A 22,398-nucleotide genomic window follows, 5' to 3' on the forward strand; every position below is an offset into this window, starting at 1 on the left:
CTACGTGCTAGTTCAAATCCGCAAACGTGTCGCGTGTTGCCGTCTCGTCGCTGATTTCTTCTATTGTTGCGCCGACCATCTCTTGCTCGCCCGACTCGGCCTTCTTGACCTTTTTGGCCTTCTTGGCCTTCTTGATCTTGATCTTTTCGGGCACAACGTCCCAGCTCCAAAGTGGGATAAAGGACTCGATGACGCCCACATCTGCAAACAAATTCGGGAAGATCCAGATCCCAGGAGGAAGGACAGCAATCGTTACAGCCCATATAATCAGCCGGATCAAAGCAATAATCATCAGTAAAGCAAACAGGCCCAGTAGAGCCACGGACAGATACCAAACGCCGCGGCGCAAAAAGGTTGGCCAGAGAGGGAACATGACCGCTGCGAGCATCAAAATCACCATTCCCAAGCCCGCCAGCTTGACCACAAGCTGAGACCCTTCGTAGAACCATACATAATACATATCCGGCTGGAAGATCTGCACCTGATTAACTTGAAGCGGCCGCGGCGCCGTCTTCACATTCGCACTCTCGCCGCGCTCCACACGCAAGAAGAAGGCAAAGGGCAAGAGCTTGTGCAGCATCTGCTCGGCCTCTTCCTCAGTCGTGATCTTAGGCGCATTTTTCAATTTTGCATACGCCGGCGAGAGCAGCGCTTTGACTGCGGCTGTGCCTTTAAAATATTCCGCGCGCTGGCCGTTGACAATGCCGGAACGCGTCTTCATACCGGCTTTGGCGCTGTTGTAAGCAAGTGTATATTACATACCGCAAAAAATCAACTATAAGCCGCGCCTCGGGCGGCGCACTAGCTTGCCGGTCCTGCTGTCAGCTACATTTGCGCACGCACCATGGTGGAAGTGAGTGGATTGTAGCGCGGCGACGTGCGAGAAGCGTATCACGTGATTGACGCGCGTGCACAACACCGCGCTCTGGTGAGTGTTGCGCTATGGCGTCCAGTGGTTTTGTCCTTGCAGATGAGCTCCTGCGCCTGCAGGAAGACGAGCTGGAGTTTGAGGCAGTAGACATCGATGCCCATGGTGCAGAAGCACAGCTCGCCATTGTCGATCGCATCGTCGATGCGGTGGCGACGATGGCGACAGCCGTGCAAGACCCCTCGATGTACGGTGCGATGGCGTCGTGCTGTAAACATGTTGCGTCCCTGAGCCCAGGAGCATGCCATAAACTACTTGACTCTCTTCTGAGTGGGATGAGTACAATCACCGAGCAAATTGCACACGAGACGGACGCTGGCCAGTTGCCGGCACTCGCCGATCCTTTGGAACGGTACGCATTCCTGCTCCAGTGGCTTGTGCAGTCGCTTGAAAAGCACCGCGCCTTGTTTGGAGGAGTGCAGCAGAACTCACAGCGTGGCGCTGCACGCGGGGCAGATACGTGGACGTGGGCTTCGTCCATCCCCGCGGTCCTGTCCACCATGACGCGTGCTTTGCGCACTATTTCGGACCACTTGTGGTCCTCTGCGGCGGTCCGCGATACGTTTGTCTCTCGCTGTATATTGCGCCCTGTGATGCTGTTGCAGGAAAATGAGAGCTACTTTAAGTCGCAGGCGATCAAGCGCGGCATGGCAAAGGTGATCTGCCTTGCAGTCAAAAATCATGGCCAAGCGTTTAACGTCCAAACCAGTATTGCGCAGTCGCTGCAGTACTACGAGCATATGGCAGAGCCCATGGCGGAGCTCCTGTACATGCTGCGTGTAGAGTACGACGTGGAGCGACTCGCGGAAGATGTGCTGCGCGACGCGGCAAGCAAGACGTTTACGAGCATGGACAGCAAGAGTCCGCGCAGCTATGGAAGATTCCTTGTGCGCATGGCAGAGCTGAACCCACACAGCATCCTAAAGCAGATCAGCTTGCTGCAAAAACAAATGGATAGTGAGTCGTATCCGATGCGGAATGCCATGATCGAGGTGCAAGGCCACTTGATCAAAGACTTGGCTATGGCCCAGGACGAAGTTGCGCCCGTCCATGACGAGATCGACGAGGAAGTGCAGCGAAATCCTCACCAGAAACAAATCGATACCTTCTTTGAGCGCATCTTTGAGCGCTTTTTGGATCTCACCACGTTTGTGCGCACAAAAGCAATTCAGGTTTGCGCGGGCCTCTGTGACATGCCCGTCAAGTTTGCCCCGCAGCGTCTCGAGATGGCCGCATTAGCCGTGCGGGCATTAGAAGACAGAGGAAGCAATGTGCGCAGGAATGCGATTGCATTGCTGGTCAAGCTGGTCCTGTCGCACCCCTACGGGATGATGCATGGAGGCGAATTAGATGCTGTTGCATGGGAACAGCGCGCCGAGGTAGTGAATGCGGAGCTGGCCAAGAGCGACGCGGCACTTGCATTCCCCGAGCAGGAAGAAGAAGACCCCTCTTTGCCCGAACGCAAGCCGCGCAAGTCTGTGCTGGACCTCGACGCACTCGCCGCGTCGCAGCAATCCATGACTCAAGCTGAGCAGGAAAAGCTGACCAAGCTGCGTCTCACTGCTCAGTACTACGCCGATGCACTCGTGTTCATTTACGCACTGGAACAAAGCATACTCATCCTCGTCCAGCTCCTTGCCTCCACTAACAAGGCCGAAGTGCTAGAGAGCATGGAGTTTTTTCGCATTGCACACGAGTACAAAATTCGTGGCGCTGCAGAGGGCGTGCGTGCGATGGTGCACCTGATCTGGGCAAAAGACAATGCGCTTGTTATGGAGGATGGAAGCCAGCTCAAAGGCGTGCGCAGCAGACTGATTGACGTATACCGCGCACTGTATTTTGACCCCTACCCCAACCTATCGCGTACAGAAAACGTCGCGCGCATTTCGCGGCACATGATGGAGCTCACACTCTCCGCCACCCTGGCGGAACTGACAAGTCTCGAGCAGTTGTTTAGCACCATGCAGGCAGAGCACCTCGTCGCAGCAGACGTGATTGACAAGCTGTGGGAAGTGTATGCCAGCACGCGTCCAATTGCCAAAGCACAGCGGCGTGGTGCGATTATGGTACTGAGCATGCTTGCCACAGCTGATCGAGCTCTTGTCGCGGACAAAATCGATACCCTCTTGCAGATTGGCCTTGGGCCGCTCGGCATGCGCGACTTTGTGCTCGCAAAGCATACCTGCATTGCGCTCCAGCGCGTCAGCGGAAGTGCGAAGAAGGTCAAAGGTGCGCTTAGCGATGCCAATGTGCGATACCCGATGTCACACCCCATGTTTGCAAGGCTCCGCGCCGTGGTGCAGATCCAAGGCACCGACGATACGTGGTTCAGCGCGGCGGAGCACGCGATCCAAGCGATTTATTTGCTTGGCGAACAGCCCGACGCACTTGCCTCGGAAATGCTGCGGCAACTCACGCTTGTCTCGCTCGGCACGACAGCTGACCAAAACCCATTCCGCATTGCGCAGTTCCTCTTCGTCGTTGGCCACATTGCCCTCAAAGAGATTGTGTACCTCGAGTCGGTCGAGCGTGAATTCAAGCGTCGCAAGGCTGCGCAGGATGCGAGCGCTGACCAGGACAAACAACCAGGCTCCGAGCTGGATCAGGTCGCGGGGAGTGCTGAAGACGAGGTTGGGGATATGGTTGCTTTTATCAAGGACCGCGAGCTTTTGTACGGGCCCCAGAGCCTGCTTGCTTGCTTTGGGCCCATGATTACACACATTTGCGCCAATATGCACGACTACCCCGACGCGCGAATCCGGCGCGCAGCAGCACTTTCTCTCTGTAAATTCATGTGCATTTCTACCGAATATTGCGAGGCGAATTTGGCGCTGCTACTGCATGTGCTCAAGACTTCGAACGATGCGGTGGTGCGTGCGAATGTCGTGATTGGGCTTGGCGATGTGGCCATCTGTTTTGGCACGCTTGTCGATGAAAATAGCGAGCGTCTCTATGCAGGACTCGGCGACGCGGACCTGAGCGTGAAGAAAAACACGCTCATGGTGCTCACGCACCTGATTCTGAACGGTATGATCAAGGTCAAAGGACAGCTTGGCGAGCTGGCCAAGTGCTTGGAGGACAGCGAGCCACGCGTGAGCGATTTGGCCAAGCTCTTTTTCAGCGAGCTGGCCACTAAAGAGAATGCTGTGTACAACAATTTGCCCGATATCATCAGCCATCTCTCTACCGGGCAGCATGCCGTGGAAGAAGAGGTGTTTACTAACACGATGCGCTTTATTTTCACCTTTATCGACAAGGAGCGCCAGGCGGAGAATGTGATTGAAAAGCTTTGCCAGCGCTTCCGCCTCACGACCGAGGAGCGCCAATGGCGTGATATTGCATTCTGCCTCTCCTTGTTGCCTTACCGCTCCGAGCGGTCCGTAAAAAAGCTGGTAGAGGCGCTGCCATTTTACCAGGACAAGTTGTACAGCCCAGAAGTGTACAAGCGCTTCACTGAAATTCTCACCAAGATGCGCCAAGGCAAGAGCGCACAGGCCAAGGCTGGCGATACCGATCTGCGCGAGTTTGAAGACGTACTCGCCCACGCCTCTGCCCAGGGATCGCAGGAAAAGGCGTTGGAAAGCGCTACCAATGCACACCTTGCGCACGCAGAAAAGCGGCGCGCCCCTACGAGGCCGAAACGAGGCAAGGTGGCCGCGACATAGCTATGCATCCAGAATAGGATCGGTAAATTCTTGCAATGCTTCTTTAAATGCGTCTGCTTCCGCTGCTTCCACTTCTTCGGGACGCTCACACGCTTTCCATTGCGCGCGCTCTGGCATCCCGAGGAAGGACGTCAGCGTCTCGCGGGGAAACTGCAAATTGAAACGTTCGCCGCGCAGAAGGATGAGCAGGCGCACATGATCCAGCTCCATCATGCAGAAATCGTCGCGGTCTGTGGCGCGTACTAACTCGGATGGCTGCATGGGCGTAGCGAACGCCTCGGCAACCTCAGCATCCTCGTATGCAAGCCCTTGGTCTTGTGCTGCGCCGCGGAAATAGGACTCGATGCCGTCCATACGATCGCGGCGGACAGGCACAGCCTGTATTTGAGTATGCCCGGCGCGCACTCCAGAACGACGCACCACGGTCCAAAACACAGGCACGGCTTCGTACGCCGCGTAGCATTTGCGCAAAGCCAGTTTGAACGCATCGATTTCATTGTACAAAGCCGCCGAGGCGGTATCCGGCGCGTAGATCGACGGCATATGCGCAATGGGAATTACCAGTGCGTGCCCGCCGCCAGGAACGGGCGAGGAAGCGTCGGAAGCGATGGGTACTTGGCCTTTGGGCAGCGCAATGTACGACTCGTTCCCTATACACACGATCAAATGCTTTTCAACGTTGGGATTGCTCAGACAAAACCAACAGCGCTCGGGGCCGACCGGCGCAACGGGCTCGCGAGAATGCTTGTGTTTGCGGCGCTTTGTGGCGTTTGGTGCGGCGTCCCAGCGAGCATGAAGGGGTTCGGCAGACTGCTTCGGTGGCGCTGCAGGTGCAAGCAATGGACTCTGTGTCAGATTGGCAGGGCGCTGCAGTGCGGCAGAGGCTGTGTCGCCTTTGAGCAGCGTATCCGCCGGCACAATGCAAAGTGCCATGAACCATTGCGCTTTTTCCGCGTTCGCAACCTTGGCCAGCGATAGGAACCGCGTCACAGGTGGTAAAAACGGCGGTGTAATCGCCGCAAACGGTGGATTCTCGTATGGCTCGCGCTCCCAAAATGCGCCGCACGCCAGCACAGACGGTGCTATTGTTAAAGCGCGCGCCCGCGCTTCTTGTTCGCTGGGCGCGCGTGCAAAAAAGTAGCGCGGGCGTGCGGCTTCGGCAAGGTGTGTGACAGCTTCGGTGCCCCAGGCAGGTGCGTTGGGATCCGGCAAGGGCGTAGACGCAAGGCGCTCCACGTTGCGCGGCCATGCATTACAGAACAAAAAATCAATCGCGCGACGCTCGCCCAAGGCTGTCGCGTCGTGTGCAAGCTGTTCCGTGTACGAATTTTGTGCAGCGGACAGCGCGCGCGCTTCTTGCAAGCTCCCTGCATTGTTGAGCGGGAGAGGTGGTACAGCCTTGCCGAGAACGAGCGCTGGATTTTCAAGCAATGTCTGCAAACCAGCGGCCACGTCTTCCGGCGTGTCCAGCGTGGTGTACGAATTGAACCCCGGTGGCATGCGTTCCAGCCGCGGCGCTAGGTCCAGATCTGTGCAGGACCCGCCGAGGAATGCGACGCGGAACCCGTCAATCTCAAGGATGCCGTTGCTGCCCATATAGTACAGCTGGTCGTTTAGCGCAATAGGTTCATTTCCTTGGCCCGGTATCTTGGCCGCAACTTGAGCAGGAAGTGGCCGTGTGCCATAGTAGAAATAGGTTTTCATCGGTACTAATGTTAGGATCGCCATTACGTACGTGTGAGCGCGCCGTCCAACAGCGCTTGGGCCTCGTCCGACCAAGTCGACGCAAACAAGTCGCCGACAATAAATGTTGCTGCAAAGGGGCCATGTTTCGCTGCAATTGCACTCGTCTTTGCAACGAGCTCGCGCAGGTTACCGTCCGGCGGTCCTACCACGAGACTGGTATGAGTCGTCTTGCCATACGTACACTTTCCGCGCAGCCATGCAAGAAGGAATGCACAAAATTTGGCGAACGCACCTCCATTTTGCGCCCCGCGCCTTGTCTCCACACCACCAGAATGGCCTCGTTGGAAGCGACGCCTTCGCGTGTGGCGCCGCGCGGGCCTGATCCTGCACGGTACGTACAGGATGCCTCTCTAACGATAGCGGCGTTTATTACAAGCTTGCGCTGTTTAGTGTAGCACTGTTTGTGGCACCAATATCAGCCTATTTCCTCGCCAAGGACCGCTGGCTCAGCGGCAACGCTGTCTACGCTGGCGGCCTGGCTGCGATAGTGGCGAACGTCGTGCTCGGAGGCTACATTTTGATGGCGTGCCTCGAGGACGATGGGACACAGACGAAGCAAAAGACGAGCTAGTAATGTATACTATAGGATTGCGTCGGGGAAGAATGCACGTCGTGGCGGCGCCATGCCGATATCATGCGCCGCGCTTTGTCGTGGTGGTATAGGTAACACGAGACGAAACGAGTCCTTGCCTGTTGTGAGTGTTGGCGGGCGACGCACCGTTTAGGTAGAAACGAAATAAACGCTTTTCGCGAATAAACCCAAGACGCTCGTATAAGCGGAGTGCATCGCGATTGTCAACCTCTGTCTCCAGCACAATTTCCGCGGCACCAGACTGCATCATGCGATCCATTGATGCCTGCACGAGCCGCGTGCCAATCCCGAGGCCCCGCCATTTGGGATCCACGCTCAGCATCGCAATATACCCGCGCCATAGCCGCGAGCCGCGCATATGCCGGTCAATCTTCGAGACAACCACGCCCACAAGCTCGCGTTTGTCTGGCAGATCTGCGTATGCCTTTTGTTAGCATGGGACGCTGCGCACCAGGAAACATAGTTTGGGCCATTCGTGCAAAAAGTATCGGTAGGTGTATATATTGTATGGCTCGCTGCGGTGAGTGAAAGAGCGGTGCGTACCTCAACTCTGTCTCGATTAGCCGCATGATATCGGCAATCCTGTGCTCGCCATCATACTCCTCCAACGTGATCGGTCTGGCCATGAGGATCCCCGCTGTTGAGGTGGAGGCGCTTGACAATTGTGCGAAATTGGCTCAAATTCACGCGAACCACGCATGGCACAAAATCGGCAGGGGGGGGGGTCCATTTACATAAGCAACTTAAACTGTCCCGTCTCGGTTACGGTCACCACGATGTTCCTGATACTATTGATTCTCTCGATTATAGCGCGCGTCAGAGACTGGTTCAAGATCAAGCTTTCGGAGAGCAAGCGTCCCCTTGTTGCTGGCGTGCGCATGGAACGGATCCAGATCCCCTCGCGGGACCCTAACCGTTTCATCCCCGCCATCAAGTACACGCCCGAGGGCACACAAGGCAAGCTACCCGTTTACCTGAGCTGGCAGGCTTCTGGATTTGTGCTCAAGCGACTTGGTCTTGACCGCAACATGCATTCGCAGTTTGCCAAGCAGCTGAACACGGTGGTGATCGATGCTGCATACAGGAAGGCGCCCGAGCACAAGTTCCCCGCAGCATTCGACGATGCGGAGGACGCAGTTGCGTGGGTGCTTGCCAGCTCTGACAAGTTTGACACGTCTAAGTTCGTTGTCGGCGGTTCGAGCGCCGGCGGTTGCCTTGCGCTCACAATGTCGGCTCGCTACTCCCCTAAGATCAAAGGCTGCTTTGCGCTGTACCCGCTCACGGTCATGCTGAGGCAGCCGCGCGAGGCACCGAATGGCTACTTTAAAAGCGGCATCATTTTGACTCCGCGGATCATCAATTTCCTTCTAAAGACCTTTATGGCGAGCGATGCGCAATTTGACGACATTCGCTTGAACCCCGTGAAGGAGTCCATGGCGAAGTTCCCCGAGAACATCCTTGTTGCTTGCGGTGATGCGGATACTTTGTATAACGACTCGAAGCTGTTCTATAAGAAGGTACAGGCGGAAGGATCGCCTGCCCAGCGTACCAACATTGAGTTCTTGACAGTTCCCAACGAGGCGCACGAATTCAACAATTTCCCTGATACGCCGGAGACAGATAATGCACGCGTCCAGTTGTATTCCGCTGCAATCCAGAAGATCAGAGCTGCGCAGAACGCGTAATGGTCAGCATACTACGTTTCCCATGGAAAAATTCCTAGAGTATATGCGCTGTATTACCGACGCCCGATTCATAAGCGCTGTAATTGTCCGTGCTTAAATTTGATTTCATAAGCAACAACTTTCAGTGCCCCATGCGTACAGTGTGCTGGGTTAGTTTCCACTCTGCCAACGATGCCGGACCTTGTACGCAAACTCTTTCTTTTCGTGATCGTGAACATTATCCGCATCATCGATGCGTTTATTCTCTTTTTCACCGCACACAAGCGCCCTCTTGTACAAGGCGTGCGCGTGGAGCGAATCAAGATTCCCTCGCGGGACAGGTGCCGCTCTATCGCAGCGCTCAAGTACACGCCCGAGGGCGCAACTGGAAAATTGCCCGTTTATTTGAGCTGGCACGCTTCAGGTTTCATGCTCAAGCGTCTTGGTATTGACAGGCACATGCACTCGCTCTTTTGCAAGGAGCTGAACACGGTCGTGATCGATGCAGCCTATCGGAAAAGTCCCGAGCACAAGTTTCCGGCAGCACATCAGGATGCTGAGGATGTATTGCTTTGGGTAATTGCAAGCATGGATCAGTTTGACACTTCCAAAATCGTTCTGGGTGGCTCGAGCGCCGGCGGAAACATTGCATTGAACATGTCTGTACGATTCTACCCTAGGATCAAAGGGTGTTTTGCGCTGTATGCATCCACGATGCTGGTTGTCGGCCAGAGGCGCAGGGCACCGAATCCAAATTACAAGAGCGGCGTCGTACTGAGCAGGCTCGGTTACAGGTTGATCGGCGCTGCGCATTTCTCAACCTACGAAGAGTACAATGACCTTCGTTTCAATGCAATCAATGCAGACACCCGGATGTTTCCAGACTACATGCTCTTTGCATGCGGGGATGCGGACAGCTTGTACAGTGACAGCAAGCATCTATTTGAAAAGGTACAGTCGGAGGGCTCCAAGACGCAGCGCGCACACACCGAATTCCTTACAATTCCCAACGAAGCTCACGAATTTAACAATATTCCAAGGCACCCCGATTCCTATGTAGCACGCGACAAGCTTTACGCTGCCGCCATCGACATGATTCGTGCTGCACAAGCTTCTTAGCATTAGATAATACAGAGAAGTGCGCCTCCACTCTTTCCCCAGATCTAGCATCCCCATCCAGCATGGGACGGGCCGAGGACAAAAATCTGTCACACCCATGGGGCCTGGCTTATTACAAGCTGCTATTTAAAGTTTATTTCTTGCGCATCATGGCATACTTTGACGTGTGGAAGACCGACCACCTGCGACCCAAGGTCGGCCCAGACGTCCGTGTTGAGCGCATTGCGATCCCGTCGCGCGATCCCGGCCGCACCATCACGGCGTATTTGTACATACCCGTGGATATCGATCTGAAGCACAAGCAGCCCGTGCATGTTAATGTACATGGCTCAGGATTTACTATCAAAGCATTTTTTGGCAATTCACGCTACTTTTGCTATCTGCTGGCCTCGCGGCTCAAATGCATCGTAATCGATACTGATTACCGCAAAGCGCCCGAGTACCCTTTCCCCTTTCCGATCCGAGATGTGGAAGACTGCTTCGCTTGGGTATTTGCACAGCCTCAGCGGTTTGACACGACCCGCGTCACGACGAGCGGATTTAGTGCTGGGGGCAATCTCACCATGTCAGCCGCGAGCGAACTGGGTCCCGAGAAGATCAAGGCGATCATTACCTTCTACCCTCCATTTGATGCCACCACGCCTGGCGCCTTCCGTGGTCTGCGAGCGACCCCCGAGAAAGAGTTCCGGAGCGGCGTACACTTAATTTCCTGGGTGTTTTCAACCTTTTTCTTCTCCTACATTTCCCCGCGGGCGTCCCGCGCCGATCCGAGGATTAGTGTCGCAAAGCTGCCCTTGACATGCTGGCCGAATCATATGTTAATCGTGTGCGGCCGTGCCGATGTCATGTTTCTCGACTCGCAGGATTTTTACAACAAGATACAAGCGGAGGGCTCTGCCGAGCAGCGACTCTGCTCGCGCTTTATTGGCGTTCCTGGCGAAGCGCATGCGTTTGACGAGCAGCCCAACTGTCCCGAATCGATCAAGTGGCGCGACACCACGTACGAAGCCGCTATCGAGACGATCCGTGCTGCATGGACGCAGGAACTTGGTCCCAAAGCCGTTGCAGAAGCCCGCGAATAATTTTACCACATAAATCGCTGCATGCCTGGCTCGTGCGGCCATGTGAATGGATAAGAGAGGAATAGATAGATCGTACTTGCATTGATGCATACAAACCATGCTGCCTGGACGAGGACCATTGCTAGTCGTCGCGCGCGCAACGTGCCTGAAACGGTGAGCCACATTAGCATGAATGGGAGCACATAATAGCGCGGCTCGATCAAAGGCGTTGGCACCAGCGCGAGACTTGTCGCGACGAGCAAGCCCAGGACCCATAACACACTGCGCGCATGGGCCAATGCGCTTGTCCAGAGCACAGCACTTGTTGCGTATAGCGGAGTCAGCGCATAGCGTGCGAGTGGATGTGCATTCAGGATGCGACGCCAGACGTAAAACATATAATGCCGGTTATCGGCCAGCATAAATGGATGTACCACCGTGTACTTGTACACGGCGAGCACCCCAAGCATAGTAAGCACGGCTATCCAGACGAGATGCGCCGTACCAATTCGTACTCGCCTCGCAATCAGGAGAAACGCGAGCAGTGGCCATCCAAAAAACAGCGCAAATGCAAAAAAGTAGCCAAGCTGCGGAAGGTGCAATGAAAAGCTGTGGTTACTCTGGTCGCCCAGCACGACTTGGCCGCGATTCCATACTAAAAATGCGAGAAAAAAAAGCAGGGCAGGGATATAAGGAAGCGCGATTTTGCACATGCGCCGCAGCACTGCAGGGTCTTGAAGGCGCGCGAAAACTGCTTTGCTCGAGGACCCCTGCTCCAAGGGTTGCAGGAGTGCGGCGCCGAGCATGAACATGATCCAGACAATATTAGTTTGCCGGAAAACTAGCGAGAGGAGACCAAAAAAGGCCGCGGTGCCGTGGTAGGAAGCGTCGCTTAAGACGAGCGCCCATAACACAAAAGCGACGCTCAGCACGTCTGTATAGTATAAGTAATAGAAGAAATAGAGGGGCGGTAGCATCGCACATGTCGTGCCGAGAAGCACAACGTAGAGGATGGAGCGCGACGTGCGCACGACAAGGAAAGAACATGCCGCCTGCACGAGCAGCGGTCCAAGCAGCGTGTTGGTGCTCCGTGCGAATGCGGGGTCCGAGCACCATGCACGGATGCCAACGAGCCTGGTAAGAATGTACTGGATGTACGTCAAGACATAGAGACCCGGGGGTGTCGTGATCTTGGGGTCCCATGAGAAATCCCACGCGCAGTATCGCGCAACTTGGGGTATATGAAATTGTTCGTCCTGGTGTGAGTTTTTGTGCAACGTACCATATACGGGGCCGGCACATGAACATCAATCACCCGTTTCACCGCTATTGAGGCAATGCAGTGCACCAACAGGACGGCGACCGCCGCATAGAGGGGTGCGATCCTGCGCGCAGGAGCGATGGTGTGCATAGCCAAAGCATGTCGCGCGTGTTCCTAGTATCGGGATCGGGATCGGGAAGGCTATGTACCTAGTCAAAATCTAGAGGGGCATTGGTGGGGATTTCGGCAGTGGTATAATACATGGTGTCCTCAAAAGCGACCTCTGGCTCGTTCCAGGGAGCACGATTTGATTCATGCGCTGCTTGGTTCGGGCCAGGTGCAGGGTTGTACACATACTGGATCGCGTCGACCAAGTTCGCCATGTGCAGGTATGGCACACCCTTGGGATCTGTCTGCACAGCATTGAAAAACTTGTGCGCGGTGCGCCACCCCGGCACACGCTCCTGAATTGTGGGATCGCCAAGCACCGAGTGTGTTGCGCCGAGCACCTGGCCGACCAGTGCAAACGCCGCATCTGCCAATGCACTCCCGCTCGGTCGCGCACAAGGCTCAGGCTGCTCGGCTGCATCTACAGGCAGGAGAGCTTGTTGGGCACGGACGTCGGCGCGTGCAGGACTCGCGCTACGTACAAAGCTGGTGCTCTCAGGACTACTCCTTTCCTCTTGCAAGAGCACTGCAATATCGTGCTGCATGGTATCCAGTACCGGCTCTGTAACCTCCGCATTGTGCTGGCCATCCGAAGCACGGTGGTCTTTTTCAGATCTACCAGCCTGTGGCGCGCAAAATCGCGCCAGTTCCGCAGTAATGCAGCGGAGTACCGCGAGGACAAACACAGAAACCGTATGTTCTAATGTATCTTGCGACCCCTGTGGCGACCCCTGTGGCGACCCCTGTGGTGTGCTCTCTGTATGTGCGTCCTGCATCGTGGTGGACGCCACAAACACGCCCGTGCGGTTGCGCCAATGGCGTGCCATGTGGAGGATTAGGAATCGCACCCCAGTCTATGATTCTCCGCTACTGGCCTCGAACGATTCGAGCCGACTTGGGCAGCACTTGCACACACAGCCTCTACCTCGCTGGCGTCTGGGATACTAGCAAGTGCGTTTTGGCTATGCATACCCCAGTTACACCAAATCTATTTCAACGCCATTTGCACAGTCCCCAGCAAGCCTTTTCGTCAGCAAACAACGAAGCACAAGTTCTAGCCAAGGAAGGCGAGTTGAAGATACGCGATTTTGCATATGATGATGACGATGCGCATCATGTAGGAGTAGGCACCGTGCTTCCTAATCCCAAGAGTGCCCCTACGTTTCCGACATATGTCGCGCTGTATGAATTCACAGCGGAATCAGATAATGAGCTGAGTGTTTCCGCAGGAGAGTATGTACATGTACTCCGCGAGGTGGATGGCGGATGGGTGTTTGTGCAGCGGATCATAGATCGAGCAGTGCACGGCCTCGTCCCCAAGGCCTACTTGGAAAAATTATAGCGTGTTTGTATTCACTAGCTAGTTGGTTCGAGTGGGTATGTTTTGCGCATTGATCCCCAGCGTGTGCATATCTGTGCGTACGCGCACATGCGCAGCGTCACGCACATGCGCAGTACGCGCAAGCACGCACAAGACCGCGCGGAAGAATTTGGCATCAGGCACTGCTCCAGCGGCACTCCAATGGCGTAGCAGCCATTCATACTCTTGCATCGCTAGCGCGCGCGCATGCTTCCGTGGAAATTGGCGTGCCCGCTGCGCACGCGGAATGCGACGCATACGGTGTGCCGAGCATGCAAGCAGCTGCATTACAACAGTCGCAGCGGCAAGCGAGACAGGGTCCTGGGGCAGCGCATGGCGATGTTTGAGTACGTGCCATATCCGCAGCGCCATGGTAATACTCCCGCGACGTGCCGCGAGCTGCAAGACGGCCAGCTCGATGCGCGGGTCCATTGCTGCCGACGGAGCCACCAACACACGCTGCGCCCTGCGCAGTTCCGGACATAGTCGGAAAACGACACTCGCGAGGCGCACGCCGTTCGGTCTTGTTTGTGTGCGCAGGTGCATCGTGCAGATGTGTTGCACCAAGGCAAGCACCCGGTGTGTATCGCTGAGTACAATGGCCGACTCAAGGTGCGTCAGGATGCGTGCAGCGCTCAGGTGCGGCGAATTCGATGCGCCGTGCCGTTCTGCCGACTCCATCGCGGCGCCAAGCTCCAAAGCGTATGCGCCGAGCGTCTCTGCCCGGCGTCGGGTCGCTTGCTGCAAGAGAATGGTGATGGTCGCGGGGCTCGGCGCAAGAGACGGATTGCGTGCATGCGTCATATGTTCGAGCACAATCCGGCACCAGTGCGGCCGCTTGGCGTACCGCAACGTATACTGAACCAAGGCATTGTAGGCACGTGCAGAAAACGGCGGGAGGAGGAAAAGACGCCTGTCGCGAGGCCGCGCGGGGCTGGGAGGATAGGAGGGCGGTGCGTGTGTAGGAATTCGATGCACGAGCAGAGGCAGCGTACGTCGGATTACAAGTTTGGCACGCTGCGCGTGCCATGTAGCTGGCAGATTGCACGGCGTGTAGGTATAGAGCAGCTTGATCAGCCAAGCGATATCTTCGCGCGTGCCCGGGAGCGGCACGCAATTTTCGCGGAGCAGCGCTGCAAGTTTCGCGAGCGCATCCGTATACTGCATCTCTATACAGGGAGCGGATTGCGCAAATGCGAGGTAGCGCATTTGGATCATGATATTGTGCATGAGTTGGTGCGACGGCGGCGGTGCGTCATGTCGCCAGAATCGGCGAACATGCCACTGGAAAATCTGTATCGCGTCCCCAACGCGGTTCACATGCAGCAGCGTACGTATCGCAGCGCGCGTTTCGGACGGCGTGACCTGCGGTAATAGAAGTCGTGTCGCGCGCCATGCACATGCAAAATGCGACGGCGGCGCGTGTGCGAGCGTACGCAGGACAAGGCGCGCATGCTTCGGCGCAAGCGGAACTCCTGGTGCAAGCTTGGCCAGCGATGCAACGCATCGCACCGCGTGCTCAAATTGCGCATCGCGCAGCAGCGCACCAAGTGTGCTAAAAAACATCGTATGCAGCTCGCGCCATATGCGTGCATCATGCGCATCGTCACGTTTTGAAAGTACGCGCGCAGTTTCGATGCACAGCGCATCGGTAGTGGTATCTAATGCGTCCTTGGAGTGTGACACAAGGTGACTGAGCTCTTTGCGAACATCTTGCATCCGTGCAGGCAGGCGCGACGACTCGGGTTGTGTGTAGCAAACGCCGCGAATGCTTCCATGGGAGGGACAGGATTGCAGCGGCCATGGCGTACTGCTGTGCCGAGCGAGGAGCATTGGCGAGCTGTGCACACAGTGAGGAAGTGCAAGTCGGTTCGCCGACGTTGCTCTTTGCTGCGCTGATGGCCATGGCGGACGCGGCACTCGAGACGATACACGCATAGGCCAGGCTCTAGGCGCGGCGCTCCTTCCCACTGCCGGCCCTGCGTTGAAAAGGCACACGCAGAAGAATGGGCGCGTTTGCAGACGCCTTGCTGGTGTCGCAGCGTTTGGCTTCCGAAACGCTTTGTCAGCAAAGAGGATATGGGGGGTTTAGTGGCTGCCGTTGTTTTTATTTTTATTTTTGCTGCGGCACAGCGTGCGGTTTAGCAGAACGCCATCACGGTACGTAGCGGGTTTTTTTGGAGAGAGGATGTCACATTGCCAACTGGCTCGAGCCCTTGGGCAAAGACACTGTGCAGCCAAAAATGTCATAGTTACTCTGATCCCTCCCGCAAGTTTGTGCAGTGCTGACAGAAGGTAGCTTTCGGAGCGTACGCGAAGCCATGTGCTTTGCCGAAGACGTAGGTGACTTTGCGCGCGGAGTGCGTTATGGTTTCACGATAAGAAGTAGCGATGGTGTTTGCTTGTGATGTAGAGTACGACGTGCACGATTTTTCTCGAAAAGTTGCTATAACAACAGCACGCTGGTTGCAGGTCCTGTTCAGCATCATACCCACTGCCCCATTTTCCCTTGGAGCTGTGCAAAACGCGAGGCGCATTGTTTATGTTGCCTGCGATCCCTCTTACCTGGCCGTATCCTGCCGCAGCATCAAGTGCGCCAATGGAGTACTCTACGCAGCCCGCCCCGCCCTGTCTTTGCCCAACGTGCTGAACTCGTCATCATTTTTACTACACAATCTCTAGAAATGCGCGTGCGACCTTCATGTCATTTTTTGTAGCAAAGCGGATAGGCGTATCCGCACCGACAAAAAAAACTGCACCGGCTTTGACATCCGTGTCCTTGTTTTGTGCATGCAATGAACCGCTCCCATGCACAATCAACACAATTGACGGGCCCTGGATCGCACGCTGGTCGCTGTGCACATCGCTACGCCCAAGTGTCGTAAGCAAGACGGAGAACTCGTCGATCGGCGGGTCGTACAACTCGGTCGTTGCATTTCCCTGCTCTCCGTCCCACTTTACGGGACGCAATAACTGCTCCGCAGCACGCGCGCTTTGGTATGTCAGCATATCGACCAGCACGTCGACATCCCGCACTTTAGGCGTAAGCCCTGCGCGCACGACATTATCCGACGCAGCCATGCATTCGAGAATAGTACCATCAATGTACGCATGTGGCTCGTCCGCACCCAAGTAAAGTGCCTCGCCAGGCTCAAGGTGCACAACATTGAGGAAGAATGTACACAAGACACCAACATCGCGGGGGTACTGCTTGTTCAGTCGCACGACAAGCTCGGCGGTTGCGCGGGATACCTCGATCGATGCATTGTGCTGCAATGCATCCGTGTATCGCTGTGCAAGTTCAGCAACTGCATGCTCGTACACCTGTGCATCTGCACGCATGAGGAGCGCAAATACGCGCTGCAGCGCATCGTGCACTGTATCCTTCGCACCCGCGGTGTCAGTACCGCGCCATGCCGATGCCTGACGCGACGCTGCATCTTGTAGCAGCTCTCTCAATGCACCATCTACATGCACAACGGACGCAAGCTCGGGTACAGTCGCCAAAAAGTTGGCAATCTCGTGCACGGGACGGAAACCGCAGAATCCAGTGAAATGCTGGATAGCAATCGCCATCTCCGGCTTGTGGTTATCATCTTTGTACAGATTCGGCTTCTCTGTATGCAGCTTCTCGGCGAGCTGCTTGTTTGGGTGGGCCTGGATACTTAGGGCCTTGGCAATACCAAGAACCTTGAAGAGGAATGGCAAGGCGCAACGCTCGTTGTGTGCGCCGTATTTTTTCACTACACTCTCTCCAAGCAAGCTGGGCTGCGCGGAAATTACGCTGGATAATGCTTCGTGGGGTTCTTTGGCGATCACGTACGAAGGCAAAGTGGGGTGTGTGCCCATCCACAGCTCCGCGTACGGTGTCGCATCGTCGCGCTGAAAATTCAACGCGGGTGTTGCCTCGGCATAATTTGCCACTGCATTGTTTTTTTCTGAGCCAAGGATACCCCACTCGTACGATTGTACGCCGGGGATCAGCTGGTATACCGCGGTCATGGCAAGCGAGAGTGGACGCTGTACCGTCCCGTACACTGACCCGACTCTTCACACCGGCTCGCTTGTTTCCTCCACATGACTCCACTCGCACGTTTGCCTCCACATGGCCAACACTCGCACGTTTACCTCCACGTTTCCTGGCTATCTGTGCTACGAGCTGCCATAGGGGCCACCGCCGCGGCCAGGACGTGGGCGAGCGCGGGATGGATCGTGGGTTTGGTAGCCTGCATAAGGACCTGCACCATAGGGTCCGCCGCCTATACCGCCGCCGTAGCTAGGCGCACCGTAAGAATTCGCAGCGTACGGCTGGGCGCCGGTATATGTGGCATATGGATTCGCAGCGTAAGCGCCGTATCCTGCGCCTGCGCCATAAGCGCCATAGCCAGCACCACCGCCAGAAGTATAGCCAGCACTGGCACCGGCACCACCATAAGCGCCATAGCCAGCACTGGCACTGGCACCGGCACCACCATAAGCGCCATAGCCAGCACTGGCACCATTATAAGCGCCATAGCCAGCGCCACTGCCAGCACCAGCGTCAGCGCCATAGCCACCACCATAGCCACCACCATAGCCAGCGCCAGCGCCAGCATTATAGCCTCCGTACCCGCTATATGCAGCATCATATCCACCTCCGTAAGGCCCTGTCGCATTTGCACCGGTCGCAAACCCTGCCGCATTGGCTCCTGTTGCATACGGAGCGCTGCGCCTTGCATGCGAGCCATCGCCATGCCATGCTTGTCGGTCGCCGTACCTTCCGTACGGCCCTTGGCCATTGGATCCATTATCGCGGCCGGCTCCAAAGCGGCCGCCACGCCCACCACGGGGCGGTCCTCCGCGCCTTCCGTGGCGTACGTAGTCTGCATCGTACTGGTTCAGCCGTTTGCGTGGCATTCGCACACCGCGCAGCAAAACACTTCGATGCGGGACGCGCTGCGGCGGCATATCAAACAAGACCGAAATGCAGCGGTCGTTGTGGATATCCTGCATGCCCTGCGACGCAAGCGGCGAGTGGAATGTCGAGCCTGGGACGCACGCAGGATCCGCCTCGACAAGCCCTGCGATCCGACTCGTCTTATTCGTGTCAATGGGCTCCTGCAAGCCGTCGGTGCGTTTGGCATACAAGCGGCTCAACGGCGCGTACAGCTCCGAGTCTTCGTCCACAAACAAGAGGCTCCGTCCAAACGAATTTCGCCGCGTCTCGTCTTCGGTCAAGTCTTTGTATCGCTTCTGCAGCGCATCCAGCAGGCGCTGCTCGTCGATGAACGGCAGAAGCGCCACGCCTTGCCATGCCATTTTCTTCCCGTTCATATCAATGGCAAATTCAGAAGGGTAAAAGTCCGCAATCTCTGACTCGCCATTGGTCATGAGCCACTGGAACGGGTCGGGCAAATTCTTGCGGCTTTCTGCTGGAAGTACGCCCATCAGCTGCTCAAACGGCCGGAACGGTGTGCCATTGTCAAAGTCGATGGTTAAGTCGGCCATGTCGGTAAAGTCAGCAGCGAATGGCGAGTAATGGTAGGGATAGTACCATTTCCACGAGGGACAGCCCTGGTAGTAGTAGGCAAGTACCCAGCACAGTCCTTCGACGTACTTTTTGACCACTTCCCGGCGGAATGCTGTGTCGCTGAGCTCCACTTGAAACTTTTGGCGGTAGTAGCGTTCGCGGTAGCCAGGCTCCCAGAGTTTGACCGTGTCTTCGTACTCGACAGTGCCGTCTTTGTTGACTGTGCGTTGCAGGTGTGCGCCCGAAGCATCGTCGTCGATCGTCTCGTCGGCGAGATCCTCGTCTTTGATCGGGAAATCCTCGCCTTTCATAGAAGGGTCCTCATCCTTGATAGAGGCACCTTCATCTTTGAGTAAGGGATCCTTGACTGCCCCAACTTCCTCCTTGTCCTCGTTCCCGTCCTCGTCTTCATGCGAAGCATCGCGCTTCTCGCGCTTCAACGACACATCGTCCACCTGACTAGCCGCACGTTTCGTGCCTTTGGCCTTGCTTCCTTTCCCGGCATTCAGCTCCGCACGCAGAGCATCTGCCGCGCTAATATTGGCCATACGGATCTGCGCACGATTGCGCACAACATCCATACTATCGCCATCCAACATAATGGGGCCTTTTTTTACATTCGCCGATGGCTTCACCTCAGGCGGCGCAGGCGGTGGCCCTGGCTTGCGCACTTCGACAGGCACATATTGAGTATTGCCGTGCTGCATTTCCTCCTGCTGCCGCTTTCTACGCTTTGCATTGGCATCTTGCCGCTCTTCCGTCTCTTTGCGACGGAGAAAAATGTCATTTTCTTCTTTTGCAAGTCCATCGAGGATCAGCTGCGCATTCTCCAGCTCAACCTTGCCATTGTTCGTTACGTACCCACGCATGCGTGGCAGCTCTCTCTTCCAAATCTGAAGCAACGTATCGATCGCGCCCTCGCGAATCTCAAGACTCGGCAGGTGCGGCAGGAAATCGTTGCCAACAAAAAAGATTAAAAAGACCCAGTCATCAATCGCACGCTCCAAATCAAAAGCAAAAGACGTACTTGGGACCTGCAGCTCAATTTCCAGGTACTCGCGCAAGGTCGGCACGTCGAGGAAAATGAACGGCTTCTTGCCGCCCTTTTTCGCTTCGTCTTTGGGTTTGCGCTTGTTGTTACAATTTGCGGAAAAATGACCTTCCTCGCCGCAGCAGTGGCATCCCTTCCCTTTATCCTGCGCGAATACATCTTCGCGCAACACTTTAAAGTAGGGCTCGTGCGTCGCAAGGGACAGCATGATCAAGTCGGCGTCCAAGCCATAAATCACATGCTGCATATTGGGATCGTGCGCTGGATCGCTGCGCTTGCGCCGTATATAGTCCATGATCTTGTGCTCGCCCTCGCCAGGTACACTTGCATCAGACAAGACCACAGACAAGTTCTTCCAGCCAGGGTCCGTATTCAGTTTATGCACAATCCAGTACCGCAGCGCGCCCGCAAGTTTGTCCATAAATGGTGTTCCAGGCGTGATTGCGTTGGAATCCCACATCATTTTCACAACGTCTTCCGCGCCGGCCTCGCCCCGCTTCTTGCGTTCTTCAAGCTCGACTTCCAGCTGGCTATGCTGAATTTTGGCATCCTGTGCAGATCGGAAACGGCGCGAGCGTTGCTGATTCATCTTGGCGCGCGGCGCGACGCCGTCAATGGCCATCATGAGCAGTTTGCGCGGTCGAATCATGCTAATGACACGTTCCGTGTATTTGAACACCTCTGTCAGCATCTCCTCTTCAGTCTCTGGCGCAGGACGGCCTTCTGGATGTGTACATGGATGTACAATACCGTTCATGTCTAAATACAGGCAGTCGTACTCTTCGCCGTTTGGGTTCGGACGCGAGGTGTCGACTGGAATTTCGACCATCTCACCGTCGGGACCGGGAACACGGCATGGCTCCTCCTCCTCAACACTCTGGATAATTTTTGGGTACTTTTTTGAAAGCCATCGGAATAGCGCGGGAACTCCCTGGCAGGTTAGTTTGTTGCGCGATCCTACGCACCATCGCTTGTCACAAAGCGACGGCGTGGAGACGCACTTTTTTTAAGTACACGGCCTTGTAGGTCTATTTTGCTGCATACGTCAGCTCGGCGCCCAGGCCAGGTTCGCGCATTGGCAAGCATGTCGTGCGATGGCGAAACGACGTCGTTGGACAGGCAGATTGCGGAGCCAGATGCGGGCGCATTATCCGGTGCATCCGGTGATGGCATCAATTTGTACCCTTACATCCACCGCGACCAAGTATTTGGTTTGAACGTCGAGCCGCCAGAGTCGGCGAAAGTGCCAATCAAGCCGTGGGACGCGCGTCTGTCGCTGGATACATGTGCAGAAAGTGGCGTAGACGACCAGATGATTATTACGATTCCATTTACCGTGCCCGTGCGCATCCAAAGCATCCTACTCAATCCAGGGCTTGGGGATTTTGCACCCAGTGTACGTACTGACAATACTGACGCTAGCGATGCACCGCGTTTGTCAACCGACCGCATGGGATCGACTTTGACGATGTCGCGCAAGCTACAGAGGGTGATATGCGGCTGGGGCCGCCAACCAGTGGGCGAGCACAGGCGGATTTTGCGCTCTTACCCGGGGCTGCCGGCGTCACTGCATACCCTGTGGGCGCGTCGCGCTTCTCGAACACGAATAGCGTGAGTCTGATGCTGGTACGTTGTACACATTGCTCACCACAGTCGGATTCAGCGACGCAGCAGAGCTCGCACATTTTCTACATTGGGTTTATCGGCAAGGCGCTCGATGTGAAAAAAGACAGTACGCCGCAAAATAACGTCGCCGCTGCAGATTCATCGACACATAGTGTGGACGGGATAGCAGACAAGTACGGCGCAGCATCTACACCGAGTGTGCGATAGAGATGAATGTTAACAGTTTCATGCTAATAATGCGATCTAGTCGTCCTCAGCAGCGGCCGCGGCCTCTGCGACCATTTGCCGCAGCTTCTTTTGGCGCTGCAAGAAACTGAGGTAAGTTATACACATATACACACTCTTGGTATTGGCACCTCTCATATGTGTGGCTGAGGTTAGCAAATGTCTTTGCACGTACCGCTCCTCTTCACACTTCCATGGCGCATACAACGTGCTCCGTCGGCACTTGTTCAGGGGGATCAGCAAGCTAGCGTAAGTTTGTTTCTCAACGTACGCGCTGCACGAGTCGCGGTAGCCAACGGGCAAGCGAGCCGCTTGCGACTCTTCCAGCGAAGCCGTATGATCCGACATCTGGGTGGTAAAACAAGCCGTGCAGGCAGCACCGCGGTGCACGCCACGCTCGGCCGAAAGACGCCGGAGCGGACT

At 55.8% G+C, this 22,398-nt stretch overlaps 15 protein-coding genes across 15 annotated transcripts; 6 read left to right on the forward strand and 9 right to left on the reverse strand.

The window, feature by feature from the left end:
* Nucleotides 1-7: 7 nt before the first annotated feature.
* Nucleotides 8-846, reverse strand: SEC62 (Translocation protein S62; the record flags this gene model as incomplete). The annotated part of the gene is made up of 2 exons (XM_056206940.1): nucleotides 8-734; nucleotides 830-846. The coding sequence occupies 2 exons, from the start codon at nucleotides 844-846 to the stop codon at nucleotides 8-10; spliced, it is 744 nt and encodes a 247-aa protein (XP_056062915.1).
* Nucleotides 847-942: 96 nt separating this feature from the next.
* cnd1 (condensin complex non-SMC subunit Cnd1) lies at nucleotides 943-4,593 on the forward strand (the record flags this gene model as incomplete). The annotated part of the gene is made up of 1 exon (XM_056206941.1): nucleotides 943-4,593. One exon carries the CDS (start codon nucleotides 943-945, stop codon nucleotides 4,591-4,593), a length of 3,651 nt encoding a protein of 1,216 aa, XP_056062916.1.
* On the reverse strand, nucleotides 4,594-6,537 carry MVES1_002110 (uncharacterized protein; the record flags this gene model as incomplete). Its single annotated transcript, XM_056206942.1, has 3 exons — nucleotides 4,594-6,302; nucleotides 6,329-6,492; nucleotides 6,521-6,537. 3 exons carry the CDS (start codon nucleotides 6,535-6,537, stop codon nucleotides 4,594-4,596), a joined length of 1,890 nt encoding a protein of 629 aa, XP_056062917.1.
* Nucleotides 6,538-6,611: 74 nt separating this feature from the next.
* Nucleotides 6,612-6,910, forward strand: MVES1_002111 (uncharacterized protein; the record flags this gene model as incomplete). The annotated part of the gene is made up of 2 exons (XM_056206943.1): nucleotides 6,612-6,670; nucleotides 6,700-6,910. The coding sequence occupies 2 exons, from the start codon at nucleotides 6,612-6,614 to the stop codon at nucleotides 6,908-6,910; spliced, it is 270 nt and encodes an 89-aa protein (XP_056062918.1).
* A 9-nt stretch (nucleotides 6,911-6,919) lies between these two features.
* naa30 (N-terminal methionine N(alpha)-acetyltransferase NatC) lies at nucleotides 6,920-7,289 on the reverse strand (the record flags this gene model as incomplete). Its single annotated transcript, XM_056206944.1, has 2 exons — nucleotides 6,920-7,029; nucleotides 7,058-7,289. 2 exons carry the CDS (start codon nucleotides 7,287-7,289, stop codon nucleotides 6,920-6,922), a joined length of 342 nt encoding a protein of 113 aa, XP_056062919.1.
* Nucleotides 7,290-7,707: 418 nt separating this feature from the next.
* MVES1_002113 (uncharacterized protein) lies at nucleotides 7,708-8,616 on the forward strand (the record flags this gene model as incomplete). Its single annotated transcript, XM_056206945.1, has 1 exon — nucleotides 7,708-8,616. One exon carries the CDS (start codon nucleotides 7,708-7,710, stop codon nucleotides 8,614-8,616), a length of 909 nt encoding a protein of 302 aa, XP_056062920.1.
* A 171-nt stretch (nucleotides 8,617-8,787) lies between these two features.
* MVES1_002114 (uncharacterized protein) lies at nucleotides 8,788-9,714 on the forward strand (the record flags this gene model as incomplete). The annotated part of the gene is made up of 1 exon (XM_056206946.1): nucleotides 8,788-9,714. The coding sequence occupies one exon, from the start codon at nucleotides 8,788-8,790 to the stop codon at nucleotides 9,712-9,714; it is 927 nt and encodes a 308-aa protein (XP_056062921.1).
* A 149-nt stretch (nucleotides 9,715-9,863) lies between these two features.
* On the forward strand, nucleotides 9,864-10,796 carry MVES1_002115 (uncharacterized protein; the record flags this gene model as incomplete). Its single annotated transcript, XM_056206947.1, has 1 exon — nucleotides 9,864-10,796. One exon carries the CDS (start codon nucleotides 9,864-9,866, stop codon nucleotides 10,794-10,796), a length of 933 nt encoding a protein of 310 aa, XP_056062922.1.
* Nucleotides 10,797-10,798: 2 nt separating this feature from the next.
* On the reverse strand, nucleotides 10,799-12,060 carry ALG10 (dolichyl-P-Glc:Glc2Man9GlcNAc2-PP-dolichol alpha-1,2-glucosyltransferase; the record flags this gene model as incomplete). The annotated part of the gene is made up of 2 exons (XM_056206948.1): nucleotides 10,799-12,031; nucleotides 12,058-12,060. 2 exons carry the CDS (start codon nucleotides 12,058-12,060, stop codon nucleotides 10,799-10,801), a joined length of 1,236 nt encoding a protein of 411 aa, XP_056062923.1.
* A 185-nt stretch (nucleotides 12,061-12,245) lies between these two features.
* Nucleotides 12,246-12,980, reverse strand: MVES1_002117 (uncharacterized protein; the record flags this gene model as incomplete). The annotated part of the gene is made up of 1 exon (XM_056206949.1): nucleotides 12,246-12,980. One exon carries the CDS (start codon nucleotides 12,978-12,980, stop codon nucleotides 12,246-12,248), a length of 735 nt encoding a protein of 244 aa, XP_056062924.1.
* Nucleotides 12,981-13,564: 584 nt separating this feature from the next.
* Nucleotides 13,565-15,283, reverse strand: MVES1_002118 (uncharacterized protein; the record flags this gene model as incomplete). Its single annotated transcript, XM_056206950.1, has 1 exon — nucleotides 13,565-15,283. One exon carries the CDS (start codon nucleotides 15,281-15,283, stop codon nucleotides 13,565-13,567), a length of 1,719 nt encoding a protein of 572 aa, XP_056062925.1.
* Nucleotides 15,284-16,231: 948 nt separating this feature from the next.
* On the reverse strand, nucleotides 16,232-17,566 carry PMI1 (mannose-6-phosphate isomerase; the record flags this gene model as incomplete). The annotated part of the gene is made up of 1 exon (XM_056206951.1): nucleotides 16,232-17,566. One exon carries the CDS (start codon nucleotides 17,564-17,566, stop codon nucleotides 16,232-16,234), a length of 1,335 nt encoding a protein of 444 aa, XP_056062926.1.
* A 150-nt stretch (nucleotides 17,567-17,716) lies between these two features.
* Nucleotides 17,717-21,092, reverse strand: RAT1 (5'-3' exoribonuclease 2; the record flags this gene model as incomplete). Its single annotated transcript, XM_056206952.1, has 2 exons — nucleotides 17,717-21,055; nucleotides 21,090-21,092. The coding sequence occupies 2 exons, from the start codon at nucleotides 21,090-21,092 to the stop codon at nucleotides 17,717-17,719; spliced, it is 3,342 nt and encodes a 1,113-aa protein (XP_056062927.1).
* Nucleotides 21,093-21,208: 116 nt separating this feature from the next.
* MVES1_002121 (uncharacterized protein) lies at nucleotides 21,209-21,957 on the forward strand (the record flags this gene model as incomplete). The annotated part of the gene is made up of 3 exons (XM_056206953.1): nucleotides 21,209-21,520; nucleotides 21,547-21,750; nucleotides 21,778-21,957. The coding sequence occupies 3 exons, from the start codon at nucleotides 21,209-21,211 to the stop codon at nucleotides 21,955-21,957; spliced, it is 696 nt and encodes a 231-aa protein (XP_056062928.1).
* Nucleotides 21,958-21,993: 36 nt separating this feature from the next.
* Nucleotides 21,994-22,323, reverse strand: MVES1_002122 (uncharacterized protein; the record flags this gene model as incomplete). Its single annotated transcript, XM_056206954.1, has 3 exons — nucleotides 21,994-22,063; nucleotides 22,107-22,121; nucleotides 22,151-22,323. 3 exons carry the CDS (start codon nucleotides 22,321-22,323, stop codon nucleotides 21,994-21,996), a joined length of 258 nt encoding a protein of 85 aa, XP_056062929.1.
* Nucleotides 22,324-22,398: the final 75 nt, after the last annotated feature.

Source organism: Malassezia vespertilionis, chromosome 4, assembly GCF_029542925.1.
Source record: "Malassezia vespertilionis chromosome 4, complete sequence".
Classification (NCBI taxonomy): Eukaryota; Fungi; Basidiomycota; class Malasseziomycetes; order Malasseziales; family Malasseziaceae; genus Malassezia; species Malassezia vespertilionis.